Source organism: Gossypium arboreum, chromosome 3 (assembly GCF_025698485.1).
Source record: "Gossypium arboreum isolate Shixiya-1 chromosome 3, ASM2569848v2, whole genome shotgun sequence".
NCBI classification, from domain to species: domain Eukaryota; kingdom Viridiplantae; phylum Streptophyta; class Magnoliopsida; order Malvales; family Malvaceae; genus Gossypium; species Gossypium arboreum.
Window position 1 is genome coordinate 132,668,722 of NC_069072.1, and position 23,627 is coordinate 132,692,348.

At 35.2% G+C, this 23,627-nt stretch overlaps 1 protein-coding gene and 1 pseudogene across 1 annotated transcript; both read left to right on the forward strand.

Moving 5' to 3' along the window:
- The first annotated feature begins 7,096 nt into the window (after window positions 1–7,096).
- Window positions 7,097–8,451, forward strand: LOC108475215 (2-oxoglutarate-dependent dioxygenase 19-like; annotated as a pseudogene).
- A 10,338-nt stretch (window positions 8,452–18,789) lies between these two features.
- Window positions 18,790–23,340, forward strand: LOC108475214 (uncharacterized). Its single transcript, XM_017777199.1, has 4 exons — window positions 18,790–18,870; window positions 22,558–22,693; window positions 22,736–22,892; window positions 22,983–23,340. The coding sequence occupies exons 1-4, from the start codon at window positions 18,790–18,792 to the stop codon at window positions 23,338–23,340; spliced, it is 732 nt and encodes a 243-aa protein (XP_017632688.1).
- The last annotated feature ends 287 nt before the right edge of the window (window positions 23,341–23,627 follow it).

Sequence of the window (23,627 nt, forward strand, 5' to 3'; positions counted from 1 at the left end):
GGGTATTTCGTAATTCTACCCTACAGGGGTATTTTAGTAATTCTAACATGCAAGGGTATTTCGATATTTTACAAATCGAGGGTATTTTGATAATTTCACAAATCAGGGGTATTTTGGTAATTTTACAAGCTAAGGGTATTTTGGTAATTTTACAAACCAGGGGTATTTTGGTAATTTTACAAACTAAGGGTATTTTGGTAATTTTCCTGATCGAGGGTATTTTGGTAATTTTGTAAACCAAGGGTATTTCAGTAATTTTGTAAATCAAAGGTAAAACAGTAATTCTATAAATCGAGGGTAAAAGATAATTCTGTAAATCGAGGGTAAAAGGGAATTCTATAAATTGAGGGTAAAACGGTAATTCTATAAATCGAGGGTAAAACGGTAATTCTATAAATCGAGGGTAAAATGATAATTTTGTAAATCGAGGGTAAAACAATATTTTTTTAAATCGAGGGTAAAATAGTAATTTCGTAAATCGAGGATAAAACGGTAATTTTGGAAATCGAGGGTAAAATGGTAATTTTGTAAATCGAGGGTAAAATGGTAATTCTATAAATCGAGGGTAAAACGGTAATTCTATAAATCGAGGGTAAAACGGTAATTCTATAAATCGAGGGTAAAATGGTAATTCTGTAAATCGAGGGTATTTTGGTAATTTTATAAGTCGAGGGCATTTCAGTAATTTGGTAACCTAAAGTACTCTAAAAAGGGATAACAATATGAATGGGCCTAAAGCCTATTCTTGGCTCAAATGGGCCCACACGCTCGTGTGGCCCTTTTAGCCCAAATCTAGCCACAAATATGAGATTCACCTAGCCTAGTCCAATATTTACTACACAATCAAACAACTTACCCAATTGGGCCGTAGGCCCATTGGGCCCATAACCCCTTTCATTATCGCGCCCAAGTAGCCATCCCTCTTGCTAGAGTAGTGAGAAATACACATCTGATAGGAGACTGGAGTTAATCCGCACTCCGAGCACTCTTAGCCGATGGCCAACCCAAACGAGCACGCCATAAAGCGAAAGGGATCAGCCAAGAAAGGTACCTTTACTCTACTCATAATTCTCTCTATTTAAAGCCAGCTTCGCATCCACTCTTATGTTAACTTCCCGATGTGGGATCCCTCCAACGTCAGAGTTTAAATTCAATACCAACTCTTGCCGCCCCCTGTTAGCAAAATAAATGCTCTATTGTGCATCCCAAGACTTGAACCTCAGACCTCATAGTTACACAATACGCCACCTTGCCACTCTACCAAAGGCTCTTTCTGTGTTAAAAACGTCCATAATTAACTTTAAGACATATGTGCGGCGTCGATTCATAAGAGAAAACCAAAATGAATTGTAAGAGCCAAGACTTGAACCCAAGCTCCCTTGCAACCTTAATGACGCCACAACTACTAGACTACATGCTTCCTTGTGTCATTTATTTCACACTATAATTTAAAAGGCCATCATCCAAGCATCCAGGGTTTTATTCACATAATACCAAATTTTTTGCTAAAGCCCAGGTTCGAACCCAAGATTTCTTCGACACTTCTCAGGGCTATTAACCACCAAAGCAGACATTTAACTGTGTCATTTCATTGCACAGTTAAATACCTATATACAACCTCCTTACGGACCCACACTCAAGGCCTAATACTTCTAGGCCCAAATTCGGGGTGTTACAACTCTACCTCCCTTAAAGAAATTTCGTCTCTGAAATTTCTATCTAACAGGGTAGTCGTGTAACATCTACCCCACTACGCTACCACTGCGCACTTTGATCCTACTATCACTATCACACTTCAACTAGAACTTGAAATATCTCATACATACAACACTTATTCACTGAACCAGACACATCTTTATCACACATATATACAATTTCTATATCCAAACATCACATCCACATAAAATAATTACCAAATTTAAATTCAGACCAATATCTAAGAAATCCACAGTATTTCAATTTCTAAAAAGACAAAAGTATTCAGAAGACTTACAGGTTTCGTGCCGGAGACTCGGTGTGCCACACTTTTTAAGAGAAATACTCAAACAAACCACGTGGTTGAAAATAATTTTCTAGAATTCAACCTTTGAAAACCCAATCCACAGCAGAGTTGTTGCAACCTAGGCTCTGGTACCACTAAATGTAACACCCCAAACTCGGCCTGGAAGTTTGGCTCGAATCTGGCGTGTCACATTGAAGTGTTTTTCGAAAACCATGTTTCCATTAAAAACCCTTCTTAATAATTAAAAACTTATACCCTTTTAAACCTTGTCGAAAACCTCAATTTGAATAACATTCTTAACAACTTTGTAAAAATCTTGGCGATTCTGAAGCTTAATTTAAAAACAATTGCGGTTCGTGATGTTTTGAACAACGATGAGTTGCTTTGGAAAACCGTGTTCTAATACTAGCAATTATAAGAACAATAAATAAAATTCCAAACTTGAAATCCGAGAAAATTACAACGGCTTTACTACAACCCACATAAAAACATTTAAAAGTAATAATCAAATTTGTAACATAAGCGGTGTGTGTGGCTTCCTCCGAGCCCCTCATGACTCCGATCCGTCTAAAATTGGAAATTACCTAAAAGGTTAATAAGCGGGGTGAGTTTACGAAAACTCGATGTGAAATCCCTCTTGTAAAAGGAACGATCGACCATATAAAAAGAATTAAAAGTCTGGCCCCAGCCTTACTTACAGTTTCAGTACCAATTGGGTCTTAGCCCATTATAACAGATAGTACCAGATGGGCCTTAGCCCATTACAGAATAAGAACATTATCAGAACTAGATCAAAATGAGAATCAGAATTAGAATCAAGTAACAGAATCAGAATCAGAATCAGGTAAGAGAATCAGAATCAGAATGTGAATGCAAACCCAACCCAATCCAGCCGTATACACCCCCGTACCAACCTTACACCATGTAGGGAGACTACTCGACCCACCCAACCACTACAAGCCACAGAAATTGCAGCGAGGCTGCCAGATATTGTGACGAAGTCACCAGATATAGATATTGTGGCTAGGCCACTAGAACAGATATATATATATATATATATATATATATATATATATATGGCGAAGCCACCAGATTGCAAATGAGGTGCCGGATATTGTGACGAAGTCATCGAGCAGATATATGTGGCGAGGCCACAGTTAAACAAAAAGGCGCGAGCGCTTCCTCCATCAATATAACCCAGATCCCATGCAACAGATACACATGTCATGGCATACAACATACAGAATCAGAATATCATGCCCATATTTGAATCAAACAGTCACAGTCAAGTCATTCATATCACCAACATATATTCACAATCAAATCCGTTAACTACACAGTCCAAGTTAGTCACTTGCCCACAAGGGCAAAACAGTCATTTAACACCCTAGGGGCAAAATGGTAATTTTACCCTACAAGGGTATCTCGGTAATTCTACCGTACAGGGGTATTTCGGTATTTTTACCCTACAAGGGTATCTCGGTAATTCTCCGTCAATGCGGTATTTCATAATTCTACCTACGAGGGTATTTCATAATTCTACCCTACGGGGTATTTGATATTTCTACCCTACAAGGGTATTTTGGTAATTCTACCCTACAGGGGAATTTCGGTAATTCTACCCTACAGGGGTATTTTAGTAATTCTACCCTACAGGGGTATTTCTGTATTTTACAAATAGAGGGTATTTCGATAATTTGACAAATCAGGGTATTTTGGTAATTTTACAAGCTAGGGGTATTTTGGTAATTTTACAAACTAGGGGTATTTTGGTAATTTTACAAACTAGGGGTATTTTGGTAATTTTCCTGATTGAGGGTATTTTGGTAATTTTGTAAACCAAGGGTATTTCAGTAATTTTGTAAATTAAAGGTAAAACGGTAATACGGTAATTCTATAAATCGAGGGTAACACGGTAATTCTGTAAATCCAGGGTAAAACAGTAATTCCATAAATCGAGGGTAAAATGGTAATTCTATAAATCGAGGGTAAAACGGTAATTCTGTAAATCGAGGGTAAAACGGTAATTTTGTAAATCGACGGTAAAACGGTAATTCCGTAAATCGAGGGTAAAATGGTAATTCTATAAATCGAGGGTAAAACGATAATTTTATAAATCTAGGGTAAAACGGTAATTTTATAAATCGAGGGTAAAACGGTAATTCTGTAAATCGAGGGTAAAACGATAATTCTATAAATCGAGGGTAAAACGGTAATTCTGTAAATCGAGGGTACTTTGGTAATTTTACAAGTCGAGGGTATTTTAGTAATTTGGTAACCTAAAGTATTCTAAACAGGGATAACAATACGAATGGGCCTAAAGCCTATTCTCGGCTCAAATGGGCCCACACGCTCGTGTGGCCCTTTTAGCCCAAATCTAGCCACAAATATGAGATTCACCTAGCCTAGTCCAATATTTACTACACAATCAAACAACTTATCCAATTGAGCCCGTAGGCCCACTAGGCCCACATAGCCCCTTTCGGCCCGAAGTAGCCATCCTACAGCTAGAGTAGTGAGAAATACACATCTGATAGGAGACTGGAGTTAATCCGTGCTCCGAGCACTCTTAGCGCGACGATGCCCAACCCAAACGAGCACGCCATAAAGCAAAAGGGATCAGCCAAGAAAGGTACTTTTACTCTCCTCATAGTTCTCTCTATTTAAAGCCAACTTCGCATCCACTCTTATGTTAAGTTCCCGATATGGGATCCCTCCAACATCAGAGTTTAAATTCAACACCAACTCTTGCCGCCCCCTGTTAGCAAAATAAATGCTCTATTGCGCATCCCAAGACTTGAACCTCAGACCTCATAGTTACACAATATGCCACCTTGCCACTCCATCAAAGGCTTTTTCTGTGTTAAAAACGTCCATAATTAACTTTAAGACATATGTGCTAGCGTCCAGATTCACTTAAGAGAAAAACCAAAATGAATTGTAAGAGCCAAGACTTGAACCCAGGCTCCCTTGCAACCTTAATGACGCCACAACCACTAGACTACATGCTTCCTTGTGTCATTTATTTCACACTATAATTTAAAAGGCCATCATCCAAGCATCCAGGGTTTTATTCACATAATACCAAATTTTTTGCTAAAGCTTAGGTTCGAACCCAAGATTTCTTTGACACTTCTCAAGGCTATTAACCACCAAAGCAAACATTTAATTGTGTCATTTCATTGCACAATTAAATACCTATATACAACTTCCTTACAGACCCACACTCAAGGCCCAATACTTCTAGGCCCAAATTCGGGGTGTTACATTTATTCTTATTTTACCCTTATTATTATCATTGTATTTCTTTTATAATTGTTCACTTTAAAATTTCTATATACAATTATATGGTCGTACCATATTTTATATATATCCTTTTATGTATATATAAATTTAAAATTTTAGCCTTTTGCTTACTTAGCTATTATATTACTATTATTAATATCATCGTCATTATGATTAATATTATTATTGTTCAAATTGCTTGACACCTTGTTTGTTCATTTATACAATATAGGTCTTTGACTTGATATTTTTATTTATTATTTTATTTATGGTTTGTTTATTTTGTTCTTGTCCTTCTTGTTGTCATTCATATCGATGCATGTATTATTTTGTTACGTGTATTAACATGATCTATTTTTACATTTTACTATAAATTCATGTCGCATTAATTGTTACCCGAATTCGTTAAAAATGAAAGTTTTGCGAAATAAGGCAATGTTCTGTATTTGAAAATTCGAGAGATCGTGCCCTAACGTACTGGGTTTCGATTTTTCTTGTTTGATCCAAAGGACCGAATAACCTTTTAAAATTAAAACACGTGAATTTTGAAAATCAAAAGACCAACTTATTCTCGAGGGTTTGAAATGTTGGGTCCTAACGTACTGGATGTGGCATTTTATTACTTCGGGACAAGAAGGTCTTTAGAATCCATTTTGATTTACTCAAGCAAATTCCTAGTATAAATCAACATAAAAAAGGGATCGTATTCTAAATTCTTTTCGAGTTTTTAAATTTCGACATTAAGACATTAATTAATCAATTAGGTACCAATTTTGGGCGTTACGAGGGTGCTAATCCTTCCTCGTACGTAATCGACTCCCGAACCCGTTTTCTCAAATTTCATAGACCAAAATCATTGTTTTAGTAAATCAAAATGTCTTATTAAAATGACCAAATTTCTAGGTGATCCGATCACACCTAAACAAAAAAGATTGGTGGCGACTCCCATTTTTTCGTTTTCATTTTCAAAATATAAAGCCGATTCTTGTTTTCAAAAAAATGGTTTCGACAATCTTCATTGATTTTTTTAAAAAAATCAATTAAACTCCGCTAAACTTTTTTTTCACTTAATTGAGCATTAAACTTTAAAAATAGAATTAATTAGATTTTTCATAACCGTTAACTTTTAAAGGGTAATTGTTGCCATTTTTGGGGTTGTTACGCCATATAACACGTTAAGATTGTGCCACGTAACGAAATTTAGGGTTTTATGCTTAAAATTATTAAAAATATTAAAGATGATAAAATTGATAGAAAATCATAAAAATATATAAATTTATAAAAAATATAAAAGTGAAAAAATTATAAAAATATTGTAATTACTCAAAATCATAAACATTATTATAAAAGACTTAAAATATATAAATTATGAAAATAAAAAATTATATTAATTAAAAAATAAAAATGGAAAATATTAAAATTATTATAAAAAGCATATAAAAGTGCAAAAAATTATATAAAATTACAAAACAAGATAAAAATTTTAAAAATATTTACAATTTTATATACAATCGGTGAATTAAATTATTGACAAAAGTGAGATATCATTTATTGAAAAAAAAGAAATAATGGAAGGATGAATTAAATTATTTAATTTTGAAAATGATTAAGAGAAAAGAACTACTATTCATTTTTATGACTATAACTTTTAACATTAAAATCAGCAAATAGTAGATCCCGGAGTTGATCTATAAAAGGAGCAAAACTGCATCCCAACCTGCATGCAAATCCAACCTTCCCCGTTTTAAAGAAGCTCTTCAATATATTTATTTCTGCTTTTTAACTTGTCATCACAGTTTCTATTCCCCTATGGCTCACTCGGTTGGGATGCTTGGTCAAGAATGCTTTGATTTGAAAAACAAGGCTATTGCTCATCTCCTAGATTATTCCTTCATTGATGAAATCCCCACAATTGATTACTCTTTGTTGTTTTCCAAGGATCATAATGAACGGGCTAAGTCCTTGGAACACCTTGGAAAAGCATGCCAAGAATTTGGTTTCTTTTATGTACGAACTTCCAATACACACACGCATATACACATCAACTAGTTATGGTTATCAAAATCTTAAACTCTTGAAAACCTAACATTGTTTCTTAATTACATTAGTTATTTTTTGCATTTTTTTACATATACGTATATGGTAGCCTTTTTCCATATAATTTAGGGTTTTTTTTTTTGTCTTTTTGAAGCTGATAAATGGTGTTGAAGAAAGGGTGGTAGAAGGAGCACTGAAGGGTATTTCAGATTTCAGGAGGAGAGGAGTGAGTACTTGAAGAAGAATTCCATGGATAGGATAAGGTGGTATTTAAGATCTGATGCTGGGGAAAACAGAGAAAATCTAAAGATAGTAACACACCCTGAATATCATTGCCCTAGCGAACCTGATATTTGCAAGTATTCATTATTCCTATCATTCATCTCATATGTTATAATACTGTTTAAAGTTTTGTTATATATATATCTTAAAATGGTGGATTTTGATCCATATTTGACAGAGATGCCATTGGACAGTACTTGAAAGGGATGCATGAGGTTGAACTTGGTTTAGCTAAAGCAATCTCGACAATTTTGGGACATGAAGAAACCTACATCGCGAAGGAATTCAAGCTGGAGGCAGGATTCGACATGGCTATCTTGAATCTATATCCACCATCTTTACAATCCAAAGGTTCTATCGGTTTGGCGGAACATACGGACCCGGGCTTTTTTGTTTCCCTGATACAAAATGTTAACGGGGGACTTCAAATGCTCTCTCATAAAGGAAATTGGATCACTGTTCACATACCCCGAAACACCATTTTCATCGGTATTGGGGATCATCTTGAGGTATGTCTTTCTATCATTATCATTTGCTCATTGCAAGATGTACTAATAGTTTATGTTATATTCTTGTGTGCTAATTAGATATTAACCAATGGGAAGTACAAGAGTCATATACATCAAGTGATCCTAAATAACAACAAAGTGAAAAGAATCTCAATGGCGACACTTCATGGACCTTCATTGGACACATTTGTAGCTCCAACACCAGAGTTCATCGATGAGTCTCACCCACCAAACTACCGAGGGATGACCTACAAGAAATCCTTGAAGTTCAATGGTTTTGATGAAATCGATGTGCAGTCATCCCTTTTTCAGTTTCGAATGTTGCTATCTCTCTAAATTCATGCATGGTGTTATATTTCTATAATCGCATTTGAGTGCTTTTGTGATAAAAGTAAATAAAGAGCTATGCTTGTTGTTTTCATCATCATGAAGTATTTGTGTGACAGAATTACATTGTATGTGCATTTCCTAGTTGAATTTAATCCCATCTTAAATAAGAAAATTTACATTGTATGTATGTTCTTCTACTCGTTCATGGGTATTAATCCACTATACTGATCGTCAAATTATTACCTAGAGCTTGTTGGTAGAACTTTTGTTAAAAAAACTTAACAACTAGTGACTTAAATAAAAACTTTTAAATAGTTCAATAACTTAAATGAAATTTTTAAATAATTCAGTGACCAAAGTGTAACTTTTTAAGTTAAGTGACCAAAATAAAACTTACCCATAATTTAATTACAAATAGTATATTTCTTTCAGTATATTAAAATTTGTTAGCCCCATCTTGTTTCCTAGAGTTGTCATTTGCTCTATCATCCTTTACATTACATTCTTTTGTTTAGATTTTAATTATTATAGTATAATTTATACTAACTTTAATTAGTATGATATAATTATAATATAAGTTGCAAATTATATAAATTCCATCAATTCAAAATTTACATACCATATTTACGGGCACAAACTTTGAACAATCAAAATCCTAAAACGTTAACCTTAAACACTTGTAAATACTTTATTGATTTTTTTCCTTCTATTATTTTACTTTCGTAATTTTCTTTTCCAAATTTATTATTATTTCATTGGAACTATAAAATGATAAAAAAATGAAATTACTTGTTAAAGCATCTATTATAGTTACATTGTGATGGGATTAAATAGCACCTCTATTATTAAACAGATAAATTTAATTTTTATATTATTAAAAAGAATTAAATATATAACACTCCAAATCCGGCCTAAACGTTATGGCTGGATCTAGTGATGTCACATGATAGGGTGTTTGAAAACCGTGCCGTCATGATAAAACCATTTTTATTGAATTACTTATCTTAATATCTTATTAGTTCCAAAATCGTGTTACTCATTTAGTCGATAGTTTCAAAACGTTATTCGTTGCGGAAGCTTTTAAAACAGTTTAAACAATTGGGCGTTTCCGAAAATCATGTGTTTCTTTTGAAAACCGAGGTTTCCTACTACTAGTAGTTGTAATTCATAAGGTAAAGATAATTAAAACCCAAAACCAAACCAAAGTCCGAAAGTCCAATTACAACCCAAAAATTTAACTAGTAAAAATAGACTAAAAATAAAACCAATAATCATAAATTAAAACCATGACAGTTCAGAACTGAGGTCACCATCGAGTCCTCTGCCATACTGATCCATCTAGGTCTGGGGATTACCTGTGCATATTAATCAGAGAGGGTGAGTTTTCGTAAACTCAGTGTGTAATCCCACAGAAAACAACAAACAATCAGTAATCATAGTGCACAGTCAAACAGTCTAGGGCCTAAGCGCCTTTCAGTATCAGTAACATTTGGGCCTTAGCCCATCTCAGTATCAGTATCAGCCATGCAGTTTTCAGTAACAAAGTCCTACCCAACCAGCCTCTCCACACCATCTCTGTCCAACCCTACACTCCATGTGGGTATTAAATCAACCTACCCATCCCTACACTCCATATAGTACCGAATGCGGCACAAAATAGTAATTTGCAGCTGAGCTGCTAGTATATTAGGCTTAAAAGCCTTTCAGTACACTTCCTCCAAATAATATCAACCCAACCCAATGCAATGCAACATACAATGAAATGTCATACTATCACAGGTTTGTCAGATACACGTTCAGTTCAGTATACATGCTTGTATATAACATACTCAGTGCATAATTCACACAATCAATATCACACAGTTAAGGGTCTAAGTAGTGCTTACCAAAGTTTCACAGTCAACTTGGGTGACCCGTACAACTTTAACAGTCATTTTAGTAAAAATGGGCTCACACGCCCATGTGGCCTTCCTGTGTGGCACAAACGCTCAGATTGGCCTTAGCCCGTGTGGATCACACAGCTTGGCCCAAATTCCCACACGCCCGTGTGGCCCACATGACCCAAATCAGTCTAGCCCGTATGTCACACAAGGTTTACCTGGCCATCACACTGCCGTGTCTTGTGCGTACGGCCTAGCCTCATTGATCACACGCCTGTGTTATGGCACACGACCTACCACATGGGCGACCACACGCTCGTGTGGTGTCGACAGTGAGGTTTTTGGCTTTTACCAAAACCTCATTTTCTGCGCAATAGAGTACACACGTATGTCGTTTTCGCTCCTAAACGCAATCTCATATTTCCAGAACCTATGATTGACATTACCAAAGCCAATTTTAGCAGCACCTTCGCAGACCAACTCGGGAATATTCCTGACATCATCATAGAATCATCAAAAAACAAACACTACTTACCAAATAACGAACCAATATCCCTGTCGTTCAAGACTCCACCAAGGTGCTAATTTCAAAACCAAAACAGTCCTCTTTTAGAAACTAATTTCAGAACAACAGAATAGTGAGAAAATGAGTACTTACTGAACGAGCGACAAGAAATGTTGTACAGGAAGAAAGCAAAATAAAAATAAAAAAGGAGACAAGAAGTAAAATTTTGGCAGATTCTTGGGCTATACCTAAACCGAGAGTAAAACAAATCCTCTTGTTAATCACCCAGTCAGAAAATTGCTAGGACTTATGACAAAACACAACTTACCGAACGATTGGGATTATGCGCAGCTCAAAATAAAGGAGGTGAACTTGAATAAAACAACGAAAAAGATGAAAGGGGGGAGAGGTGGAATTTTGGCAGAGAGAGAGGGAGAAGAGAACAAAATTTTGCAAAAAAGAAAATTGAACAGAAATATTCTGATAACCCCCTATCCCAATACCCCTTACTTTTCTCCATCTAACACTCCACTACTCAGAGTCCAACCACAGTACAAATTTAGCCGAAAATTAGTCAAAAACAAAAATACTAACCCTTACCAACGTAGAGAATCAAACATAAGACCTTCATCTTACCAACACTCCACTTATCCACTAAACCAGCAGGCCCATTCTATTAATTACATACCATCTTTTATTTAAAAGCTTATCAACCAAAGATTGGGCTTTATTCATAAAAATACCAAAATTTATCCAAGTCATGACTTGAATTTGAGACCTTCCACTCACATCCAGAACACTTAATCACTAAAGCAGATACAAAGTTGTGTCACACCTTTGCAAAAAAAAAAAATTTAATTTTGGGGATTGTAATGGAGTTAACATTTATCATTTAAAAATATTATGAAAAAATATTTTTACATTTGTAGTTCAACTCAAATAAAATATTTTTTTTGTAGCACCATAATTTTTTGAAATGTTAAAATTGTTAAACAATAGATGATATTTTTAAACAGTAAATATTGAGTTTATTAAAATTTGATATTATTTGATTCTTATTAACAATGGAAGAACTAATTTGATTCGATCCTATAAGAAAAAAAGCTTTCAAACAATTCCACCAAAAATAGCTAAAAGTATATAACTTTTTAAATATATAGAAAAATAAAGAAAATTAAATTTCGTAAAAACTTGAAACATAATGCCATCCACATAATCAAATTCTATTATTAGCCGTATGTATAAATTATTGGTTAATCATTTTCTTTTAACATGATAGTTTAGTTTTATGAATTTTGAAATTTCAGTAACGATTCAAACGATAGCAATTAAATTTATTAAATCAAATTATGCAATTGGTCTTCTATTATGGCTTTAGTTCAATTTGATCATTTTTACTTTCTATGTTTTCCAACATTAAAATTTTGGCCTTGAATCAAATGATAACCTTTAAATTTATTAACTAAAATAATGTGACTTTTTTGGCGTATTATGTGAAATAGCAAGTTGGTGTGGCTTGGTATTTGGATAATTTGATTGATATGTATGTCATAATAACGGAATGTTAAATCTAATGTTTGAATAGGTAATGAATGTTGTTAAGAAGTTAAACGTGGTAATTTGAACTTGATTAGTATGGTTTTTAGTATATTTTTGACCAATAGAATTTGATGTTTGTTGCATATGTTGTAGGTTTTGTTTGGAAGCATTGAAATAGGTATCTAATAGTTTATTTTTATCAAAAATAGAGTTCTCGTTAAGTGATGCAGTGACGTTGAGTGTTCTTATGTTGTGACATGACATATTGTTTTCGTGATGCCTCAATGTGGAATTCATGACGTCACGACGTCGGCCCTAAACTTTTAAAACCTTGCCATTTGGTCTTATTTCATTTTCGGTTATCAAAAGAGCTTTCGTAAGCTCGATTAAGACTAGGGATTGATTGTTAAACCTAAAATGAATGTGATTGATGTTTAAATACTTGTGAAAATGAATATTTTATAATGAATTTGACTATACTTGCTTTGATAATAACTAAAGCATCTTGTAGCTTAGACCCGATAATTGGGTCGAGTGAGGGGTGTTACAATAACTGTATCACCTCCAACCTAGCCTAGGAGTTTTGGCTAAGTTGAAGGTGTTACATTTTATCACCGAAGTGATCCCGTACAACCATTCTTTCTTCTTAATTCGATTTGTTTGAAAATCAATCTTTTTCTAGGAAAACATTCATATATTAAACTGACTTTACCTAGTAATTTAGAGCTTTTGTCAAAGCATTTTAAGTATTCATAAAGTAGCGAAAAACATTTAAGGTAATGGTTTTTTAAACCGAAAAGCATGCAAATATCAGAGTTATAATTAAAATGTCATACTTAAAATAAATATGCTACATAATCCCGGAATAAAATTATTAAGGAAATCTTTAATGGAAATTTTAAATAAAAATAAAATAAGCTACTAATCCTAGGTTCCTCTGATGCCTTTTCGAGTCTTAGATCTTTGTGCGACCAGAAAGGTAAAGAAAAGGGGGAATGAGTTTAGAACGGCTCAATGTGAGACTAACCTTAAACCATTATATATAATTATTCTCAATGTGAGACTAACCTTAAACCATTATATATAATTATTCAAACAGTAAAGTATAGAATTTACAGCATAATAGTAAATTAAGTATAATGTAAGGAACATATAGTAAACCAATGCATAAACAAAATACATTCATGATGCAAATGCAAATTAATGTTTTAATTTAATTTCCCACACGTCCATTTGAACCGCCCTCAAGCATTGCTCAACACCGAAACAAACTACAATAACAGAACATCTTGGGTTTGATTCTCAATGATGATAAACGACCATCCACTCCTATCCAATTTAGATGGCTTTTCACTACAATAAACTATTATCCCAGTTGACCTGATTTGGTGGCTTTTTAGCCTACCATCTTGGCTTATCCATTTTGGATGATAGTGTCTCCTACTTCATGCAGTATTGACTTTCAATGTGGACTTAAATTGCCATTGTCTCCTGTAGAACTTATTCATCCTCCATTACTAATTTCATTTATTATGCACATATACTCATCATATCATACTCATTATCAATGATACTATGCTTATTTAGCACATTTATTGTCACAATTTATCATCAAATGGCATGCAATCATGTATTCAATCAATCTCACATATATACACATATATTTGGTATGTGTAAAAAAAACAATGTCACATATACAGGGGTTCACATGTAGCATTTATAAAGTTCGCATATAGCATGTATAAGGTTCGCATATAGCTAGTTTTATAAGTTTGCATAAATAATCTTCTAGGTTCTCATGTACCTAGGGTTTGCATGGCATATAGCTCGTATGTACCTAGGGTTTGCATACATATAAACTTGCATAATCCTAGGGTCCACATACATATAGGCTTGCATAATCCTAGGGTTCACATATATATAGGCTCGTATAAATGTCTTAAGAGCTCACGTGACTAATCCTATATGGTTTTACACATCGGTTCACTAATTTGGGTTCATGCTCGAGGCTCTCACATGGGTTCACACCTAAAGGGTTTGCATGCAAGGGGTGTTTCACATACAATAGGGGGTTCACACCAATAGGCTTGCACATGGGTTCGCACACCTAGGGTTTGCACAAGGGTTCGCTCATGGGTTTGCACTACATGGGAGGTTCGCTCATGAGTTTGCACTACATGGGGATTTGCACTAAGGGCTTGCACACTTATTGTTTGCCTAACTAATCATGTGCGGTTCGCGTATTAAGCCAGTAGAGTTCGCATTATTAAATATGTACAACTCACCTATTAAGCAATTAAAGTTTGCATATAATTTCTATTTCGCATATAACTCCTACTTGTTTACATTACAATTCCTATAGTGTTCACATATTATTTCCTATAGGTTTGCATAATATACAGTTTGTCTAACAACCTTTTTTACTCCCTAACACTACAATTAATCATACATAATGTTTTAAGTTTAGATCCCACACCTGATTTCTACTTTGGGAGGAGAGGGACTTTTTGAAAACTTAGACTCCTTTTGCTTTGAAAATAGATTTGGTGTTGGTGGAGAAAAGAGAGAACTTTAAGAGTTTTTCTTGAAAAAGTCCCTTAGATAAATTCTATGATTTGAATAGAATTGGCTATTTTTAAACCATATTTTACTCTAATTGGAATAGGTTTTTCCTAATTTATGTAGAATTAGGACAATTTTAAAATAAGGACTAAATTGAAAAAAAAGTTTTTAGTTGGGTTATTTTGTAAATTCGACACTTTTTTTGACAAAAAATAGGAAAACAAAATGTCAAAAGGCACCGTTAATCTTAATATAAAGGGCTGACTTGAAGGCACCCTTTTGTTAAATGTTTTAACCCAAAACACATCATAATAATAACAGACTTAATAGGAAGACAGAAAGAATTTTCCCTCCATAACATAACATAAAAATTTTTGCTACCAAACAACATAAAATTTTGACTTCAAAATAACAAGCAGGCAATAAGAAATAAAAGAATAACAAAAACCCAAAAAAAATTGCTAATACATTTGAAGAAAGCACATAAAGAATCTTCTTTCTCTTCTACAGTTAGTTTTTTTTTTCCATTAAATAACTTTGAATGTCATGAATTTGTGAATCAAAATCTAAATAGTTTTTTTCTCCGATCTTCAACATTGACCGTTAAATCAATTTGGACCTAAAGTATGTTTTTCTACTCATTGATGGGTACTGATCCATTGTACCACTCGTTGAATCATCGCTTGAAACTCACTAGTTTGATTCGAAAAAAAAATTTACAACCTAGTAACTTTCCAATAGTTGGTGACCATTTTGTTACTTTTTTAAGATGTAAACTTACTAATAATTTAGTGACATTGGGGGTAGTTTACCCTAATTACTATTTGGTACATTCTTGATTTTATTTTCTATATTTGCTGTTTTTTTTATAATGTTGTATCATATTTTAATTATTCATTCATTATGTATTTTTCAAACTTAAAGATATGATTTATTGTTGATTGAGCCTTAATTCAATTAAGACATTTGTTATTACAATAATAAGGTGGACATAGATTCGAGCGCACTTAAATTTATTTTATTTCTAGTTTAAGAATTGGGGAGGAATTATGAGTAGAAGTGACTATTAAATAATATATATGCATTTGCGTGTCTTTTTGCCTATCATAACAAGATAAGTAAAGTGATTATTCTTATCTAATTTTGTAACGCCCCAAAATTCTTATTTTTGTTTTTGTTAAAAAGTGACATAATTGTGTATCTGCTTTAGTGGATATGTGTTTTGGGTGTGTGTGAGAGGTACCAAGTTCAAGCCTTGGCTTTGGAAAATTTTTGTTATTTTTGGAATTAAGCCCTATCTTTGTTTAGTGGGCTTATATTAAATTATTTACTAAATCATATCAGAATGGGCCTATTGGTGTGGTGGTTAAGTTGAGTGTTAGATTGCTGAAGGTCTTGTGTTCGAATCTTTGGGCGAGTGTGGGAGTCTTATTTTGCTCGTTCAACCGAGAGAGTTTCGGTCAAGTAGGAATTTTGAGTAATAGAGATAATTAAGGGATTTGGGGGGGAAGTTATCAGATTTTTATTTTATTTTTTCTCAAAATTTCGATTCTCCCCCCTTTCCTCTCAAAATTCGAACGTTCATGCTCTTCTCCCTCTTTTTCACTTTCTTCTATTGTTGTCAATTCTTTTGTTCCACTCTAGTATTCCAGCTTTTCAGTTCCTTGTGTGTTCGGTAAGTAAGCATAGATTATTCTGCAAATAGGGGTTTCTTTTTAATTGTTCATGATTTCTTTATTCTTTTCGGTTGGAATCTTATTCGCTATTTTGGTAGCAACAAACTAGGGCAGAAGGGGCTCTCCTTATGCAGAAATGTGATCAAATTACTTAAAGGTGTTGGGGTAAGTGTTGAAGGTGGATTGATGTTGTTGTCAGTTTTGTAATTTTGATTCAAACGTGTAATAGGTCTGATTCTAAGTGTTGGTATACTGATTTTTATGTTCTGGAGTGTTTGTAGTTGCAGTAGCATTGAAATCGTTCCAAGTGTGTACCCGAATCACAAGAAAACGTATTTTTGGTAAAAGCTGAAAACCTTTCTATTGACGCCACATGGCCGAGTGATAGGCTGTGCGGTAGGCCATGTGAAACAACACGAGTATGTGATTGACGAAGGTCATGCTGTGTGCTAGACACGACTGTGTGATGGCTAGGTAGGCCGTATGCGACATACGGGCTCGACCAAATTGGGCAATGTGGGCCACATGGGCGTGTGGGCCCATATGGGTAGTCCACACGGGTGTGTGGAAATTTGGGCTAGGCCGTGTGATCCACACGGGCCAAGGCCAATCTGGGCATATGGGCCTTTTTAGCTATAATGATTCCTAGGGTTCCACGGGTCGCCCAAGTCAACTGTAAACCTACTGTAGGGTCGGTAAGTGCTACTTATACCCTAAATTGTGTTATTTGAATATACAATGTATGTACTGAGCTTGTTAGATCTATGCATGTTTACTGATCTATATGTATGACTGATAACTGAATGTTAGCATGTACGCATGTAATCTGTATTACTACATTGAGCATGTCAAGTTGCTTCTGCATTGGGGTGGGATGATTGATTATTGAAGGAAGTGTACTGAAAGGTTTTCATGTCTATTATCTGGCAACTCAGCTGCAATATTATTGATCTGTTGCATTCAGTACGACTTGGTGTGTAGGATTGGGTGGGTGTTTTAAACTCCACATGGTGTGTAGGGATGGTTGGAGATGGTGTGTAGAGGCTAATGGGTAGGATACTGATTTCTGATGCTGTATGCACACTGATGGGCTAAGGCCCTAATTTATATTTGGAACTGTATCTGAATGGGCTAAGGCCTAAACTGTATTTGATACTATAATGGGCTTAGGCCAGACTGTATTTGACTGATGACTATTGTTTGATTGTATGCATGTTTTCTGTGGGAATTACACACTGAGTTTACGTAAACTCACCCCTTTCTGTTTTATCTGTACAGATAATCCCCAAACTTAGACGGATTGGTGCGGCGGAGGACTCAGCGGTGACCATAAGTCTATTGAACGATTTAATTTCTTTTATGGTTTTAATTCCTATTTGTTTTCTGGATATTTTGATGTAATTTGGCACTTTTGGACTGTTTACCATTGTTTTAGGATTTTAACTGTTTTCACGAACTTTTGAACAGCAATGAAACTCGGTTTCATTAAACACAACATTTTTCCTAAAAGTGAATAATTTTATTTAAATATCATGGTTTTAAAAGCTTCTGCTATAGAATAGGTTTTAAACGAATCAAATTAACGAGAAAATAGTTTTGGAATTGATGGAAAATAAATAAACTCTAATAAAACGAAAACGGTTTTAACTTGATAAATTCGTTTTCAAATTCCATTTCATGTGACATTGCCAGATTCGACCATAATGTCTAGGCCGGGTTTGGGGTGTTATATTTAGTGGTATCAGAGCCAAGTTGCAAAACTCGACTGTGGATTTTGGGTACTAAAACTTGGTTTTTAAAAAATTGATTTTCAAATGATTTGAAATGATTTGACTGAGAATGTGGTACACAGAGTCTCTGGTGTCGATCCTATAAGTATTCTAATAATCTGTTATAATATTATAGATAGTTTGTTCTAAAAACACTTTAATTAGTGTATACTGAAACTGTAGTGAAACTAAAACTGATAAAGATTGTACTTGCAAAAAACAAACTCTGAATTTATGATACTGCTTTACATAAAACATTTATTATCAAATACTAACACTGTAATTGATTCATAAAATTCGTAATAAGATAAATCCAAATAGACATGAGCACATGAGGTATCTGTGGACGTGGTACTAAAGGCCGAGGTAGAGGCCGTAGAGGGGCTCGAGCTGAGTCCTCTTCTCTGGGCAGCATGCCAAACTTGGATACGAGTGAGACGCTGGTATCACCTGCTACTGAGACTGGGTCTCAAGATCGCATGGCTGGGGATGACGTATTGTCCTAGGCTATGTTAAGGATACTGGAAAGGGTTGCTGGGCCCAACATTGGACCTGGGGGCTGAGGGCCAGTTACGGAACAACTCCGGTCCAACGGAGCTGAACTTTTTAGGGGTGTCACTAGAGTCGCCCTTAATTTGGCTGAATATTGGATGGAGGCTACTGAAAGGATAATGGACAATTTAGACTGTACCCTTGAGCAGAAACTAAAGGGTGCAGTCTCATTGCTTCGTAATGAGGCCTATCAGTGGTGGCTGACTGTTAAGGAGTGTACCTAGCCCGATCGTCTATCTTGGAAGTTTTTTAAGTCTGCCTTCCAAGGGAAATATGTGAGAGCAAGTTACATCGACGCTCGTAGGCATGAGTTTCTGAATCTCACACATAGAGATCGATCAGTGGCCGAGTATGAGGTCGAATTTCTAAGACTGAGCCGCTATGCATGAGGTATGGTAGCGTCTGAATACGAGAGATGTGTTTATTTAGGGATAATCTGAGGGTACTGATAGCTCCCCAGAGAGAGCGAGAGTTCTCCATTCTGGTATATAAGGCAAAGATTGCCGAAAAGGTTAAGCGCGCTGAGCACTAAAATAGGGATCGTGAGAGGGCTAAGAACAGGAGGGATTCAGAGCCCTCGAATTCAGTACAGAGGCCTAAGAAAAAGGCTAGGACTGATGGGCCGGTTAGAGCTGGGCCCCTTGTTGCTCCTACTGGATTGCAGTTGTGTGGAGATTGTGGTAGACGCCATCAGGGCGAGTGTTGGAGGAGGACTGAGGTGTGTTTGAGGTGTGAGTCATTAAAGCTGTAACGCCCCGTACCCGAGACCGTTTCCGGAGTCGAACACGAGGTGTTAACGGACTTAATTCATTACTTAAACAGCTCATACAATTCATATTAAAATTTCCAGACAAGCTAACTAACTGCATCATAGTCTCTTTAAAAATCATATCTCGAGTTTCGAAACTTGAAATCCAATTCCATAAATTTTTCTTGAAACTAGACTCATATATATATCTAGTAATTTTTTTCTAGAATTTTTGGCTGAGCCAATTAGTACAGTTTATTAGTTAAAGTCTCCCCTGTTCCAGGGTTCGACTACTCTGACCTCTGTGTATTATGAATTAGATATCTCCCTGTACAGAGCTTCAATAACTATGCAGTTTGTCTCTAATAAAACTAGACTCAATAAGGAATCTGTACGTATAAATCATGACTTATAATTATCTTTGAAAAATTTATGGTGAATTTCCAATGTTTGAACAGGGGATCCAGAAATCGCTCTGGACCTGTTTCACAAAAATTTAAACATCTCATAAAATATAACTCATATACCTGTTTTGTTCCATCCATACGAAAATAGACTCATAATTATTCAATTCCTTATTTTATTCATCATCTAATTGTATCTCTACTATTTTTAATGATTTTTCAAACTCATATCACTTTATTGTTTATGCGAATCTATTTTATGGTAAATTTTACCTATTTCATGGTTTCCATGGATTAGCTAGCAATTTAGCATACATAACACCAAATATGTTCATGATTAGCCATTAAAATGGCTAATCATTACCAAGCATTTCCATACCACTCAATAACCATATCATAATACCATATATACAAAATGATTATAATGCTATACATGCCATACTCAAAATATACAAGCCATTATGCCAAGATGGTATACGGATAGTGTGAGTGTGCCTCCATTATTCGATTTTTGAGTGGCTTGTCAACACTACAAGGAATGAAAAGGAGGAGTAAGCATAAATGCTTAGTAAGCTAACATGTAAATAGCAGGTAACACAACTATATACGCAAACATAAAACATCATTTGCATAATCATCACCGAGACATCCATATCACATTTTCATTTATCATCTTACCATATTATTGTTATATCGAGTTTTCAACCCGAGGGTTAAGTACATACCTGTTCAAAGTATTCATTTCACAACACTTACCAATATGTCCCTTTCATCTCGAGTATTCCTCCATTTGAGTAAAATTTTACCCGTTGAACACATCGGAATATAATTCGGATACATGGAAAGTTTGCACATAAGTGCCACATATGTAGCCAAGCTACCATGTAACCCGCCCATAAGTGAACTCGGACTCAAATCAACGAGCTCAGGCGTTCGCATCCATAGGTGAACTCGGACTCAACTCAACGAGTTCGGATGCCTAGTTACATTTCACGAACTCGAACTCAACTCAACGAGTTCGGACATTCGCATCCATAAGTGAACTCAAACTCAACTCAACGAGTTCGGATGCTCAACCATCCTAGTGACATGTCACTTGTATCCTAATCTATTCCTAAGGTTCAAACTGGATTTTCCTCAAACACATCTCCTTGCCATCTTCCGTAAAATACCGAAACCAATACTCGGTAGTACTTTATATTTAACAATTAATACACATAATTTGCATTTTATTCGAAAATAACCACAAAGCATAATATTTCATGATAATAATCAGCATCATATCATATAAACAACATTAAATTGCTTAAAATGACAATTATGTTACTACATTTACACATGAACTTACCTCGTATGCGAAAATGGCTACTTTTACCATTTCGTCCACAACTTGGTATTTTCCCCATTTTAGCCCAAATTTTAGTTTTCCTTGCTCTATCATTTAAAATATAGTCTAATTAGGACTCACATTATACAAATTGACCCAAAATCATATTTTGGCAAAATTACAGTTTTGCCCCTAACTTTTGCATATTTACACTTTTGCCCCAAAGCTCGTAAATTAAACTTCAGCCTATTTTCTGATGTTTTATGACATGCTGATCATTTTTCCCTTCTATGGAAACATCAAATTCTCACTCTAACATGTACTTATGACTATTAGGTATTTTTACCGATTAAGCCCTTTTGCTCGTTTTCACTTAAAACCGAGTAGTACAAGTTGTCTAACATAATTTAAAACCTCATATTCTATCATAAAACACCAAAATACACAAATTTCACCTATGGGTATTTTTCCAAATATGAACCCTAGGTTGAATTATTGCTAGCATAAGCTTAATCGAGCTACCTGGACTCTAAAAACGTAAAAATCATTAAAAACGAGGCTAGAACGGACTTAAAATAGAGCTTGGAAGCTTGAAAAACCATATCCATGGTTTCTCCTTGCTACATTCGGCCATGGGGTTGAAGATGAGCAAAATTGGCTTTTAATTTTGTATTTTAATTCATTTTTACCCCTAAATGACCAAAATGCCCTTACTACTAAACTTTCCAAAAATTCCATCCATGTCCAATTTTTGTCCATAGACTTAGAAATTGGTAAAATTTCTATTTAAGACCTCCTAATTAATATTTCAAAACAATTTCATACTAGAAACTTCTAGAATGCAAGTTTTGCAAATTATTCGATTTAGTCCCTAATTTCAATTTAAGCACTTTATGCATAAAATTTCTTCACTAAATTTTCACACAATCATGCAATCATATCATAGACCTTAAAATAATCATGAAATAATTATTTCTATCTCGAATTTTGTGGTCACGAAACTACTATTTCTACTAGGCCCAAAATCAGGATATTACAAAAGCACTACATTCGGGAGTGTCTGCTGAGGGCCGATCAGATGCAAGCTCTGGGTTCTGGTACTATATAGCCACAGAGGGTAGTTTAGAAGCCATCGAGGGGTCACGCTCAGGCTAAGGGTGGCAACAGTATAGGCTGTGGACAGAGAGCACCAGACAGAGGTGCTGGACAAACTGAGGCGAGTCAGCCTACTCTTGTTTATGCTACTCATTGCCAAGATGGCAGAGATGCTCCAGACGTCATTACCGGTATGTTCTTAATTTATGATGTACCTTACTTTGCTTTGATAGATATAGGTTCCACACATTCCTATGTAGCTAGTACTGTGTCTGAAAACTTAGGGATTTTGGTTGAGAGTACTTCTAGTGAGGTGGCTGTATTGAGTCCATTGGGGCAATCAGTTTGGGTTAGCAAACCGTATAGAGATGTTTCGATAAAGGTTCAAGGGTAGGTATTTTTGGCTAATCTGATAGTGCTTTCGTTTGGGGAATTCGACCTGATTCTAGGTATGGACTGGTCGGTGAAGCACTGTGTTAGTCTGGACTGTGCGACTAAGAGGGTCATCTTGAGAACTGGTGAGGATAATGAGGTAGTCATGATTGGAGAACGTCAGAATTATTTGGCTAATGTGATCTCTGCACTGGTGGCTAAGAAACTAGTTCGTAAGGGATGTGGGGCATTCTTGGCTTATATTAGTGTTTCTGTTTTTGGGGACTCTACTGTAAAAGATATCAGAACTGTAAGGGACTTTCCAGACGTCTTTCCTGAGGAGCTACCAAGTTTACCTCCAAATCGGGAAGTGGAATTTGAGATTGAACTTCTTCCTGGTACAGCTCCAGTGTCTATCGCCCCCTATCGTATGACACTGAAGGAGCTTACAGAGCTTAGGGCTTAACTGCAGGAACTTTTAGACTGTGGTTTCATCCATCCCAATGTATTTCCATGGAGAGCACCGATTCTGTTTGTTAAGAATAAGGATAGGACCATGAGGATGTGTATAGATTATTGGCAGTTGAATAAGTTGACTATTAAGAACAAGTACCTACTTTCGAGGATTGACGACTTATTTGATCAGTTCTGAGGGGCTTCTATATTCTCTAAGATCGATCTCCGTTCAGGGTATCATCAGTTGAGGGTTAAAGAGGTGGATGTGCATAAGACTGCATTTAGGACTCAGTATGG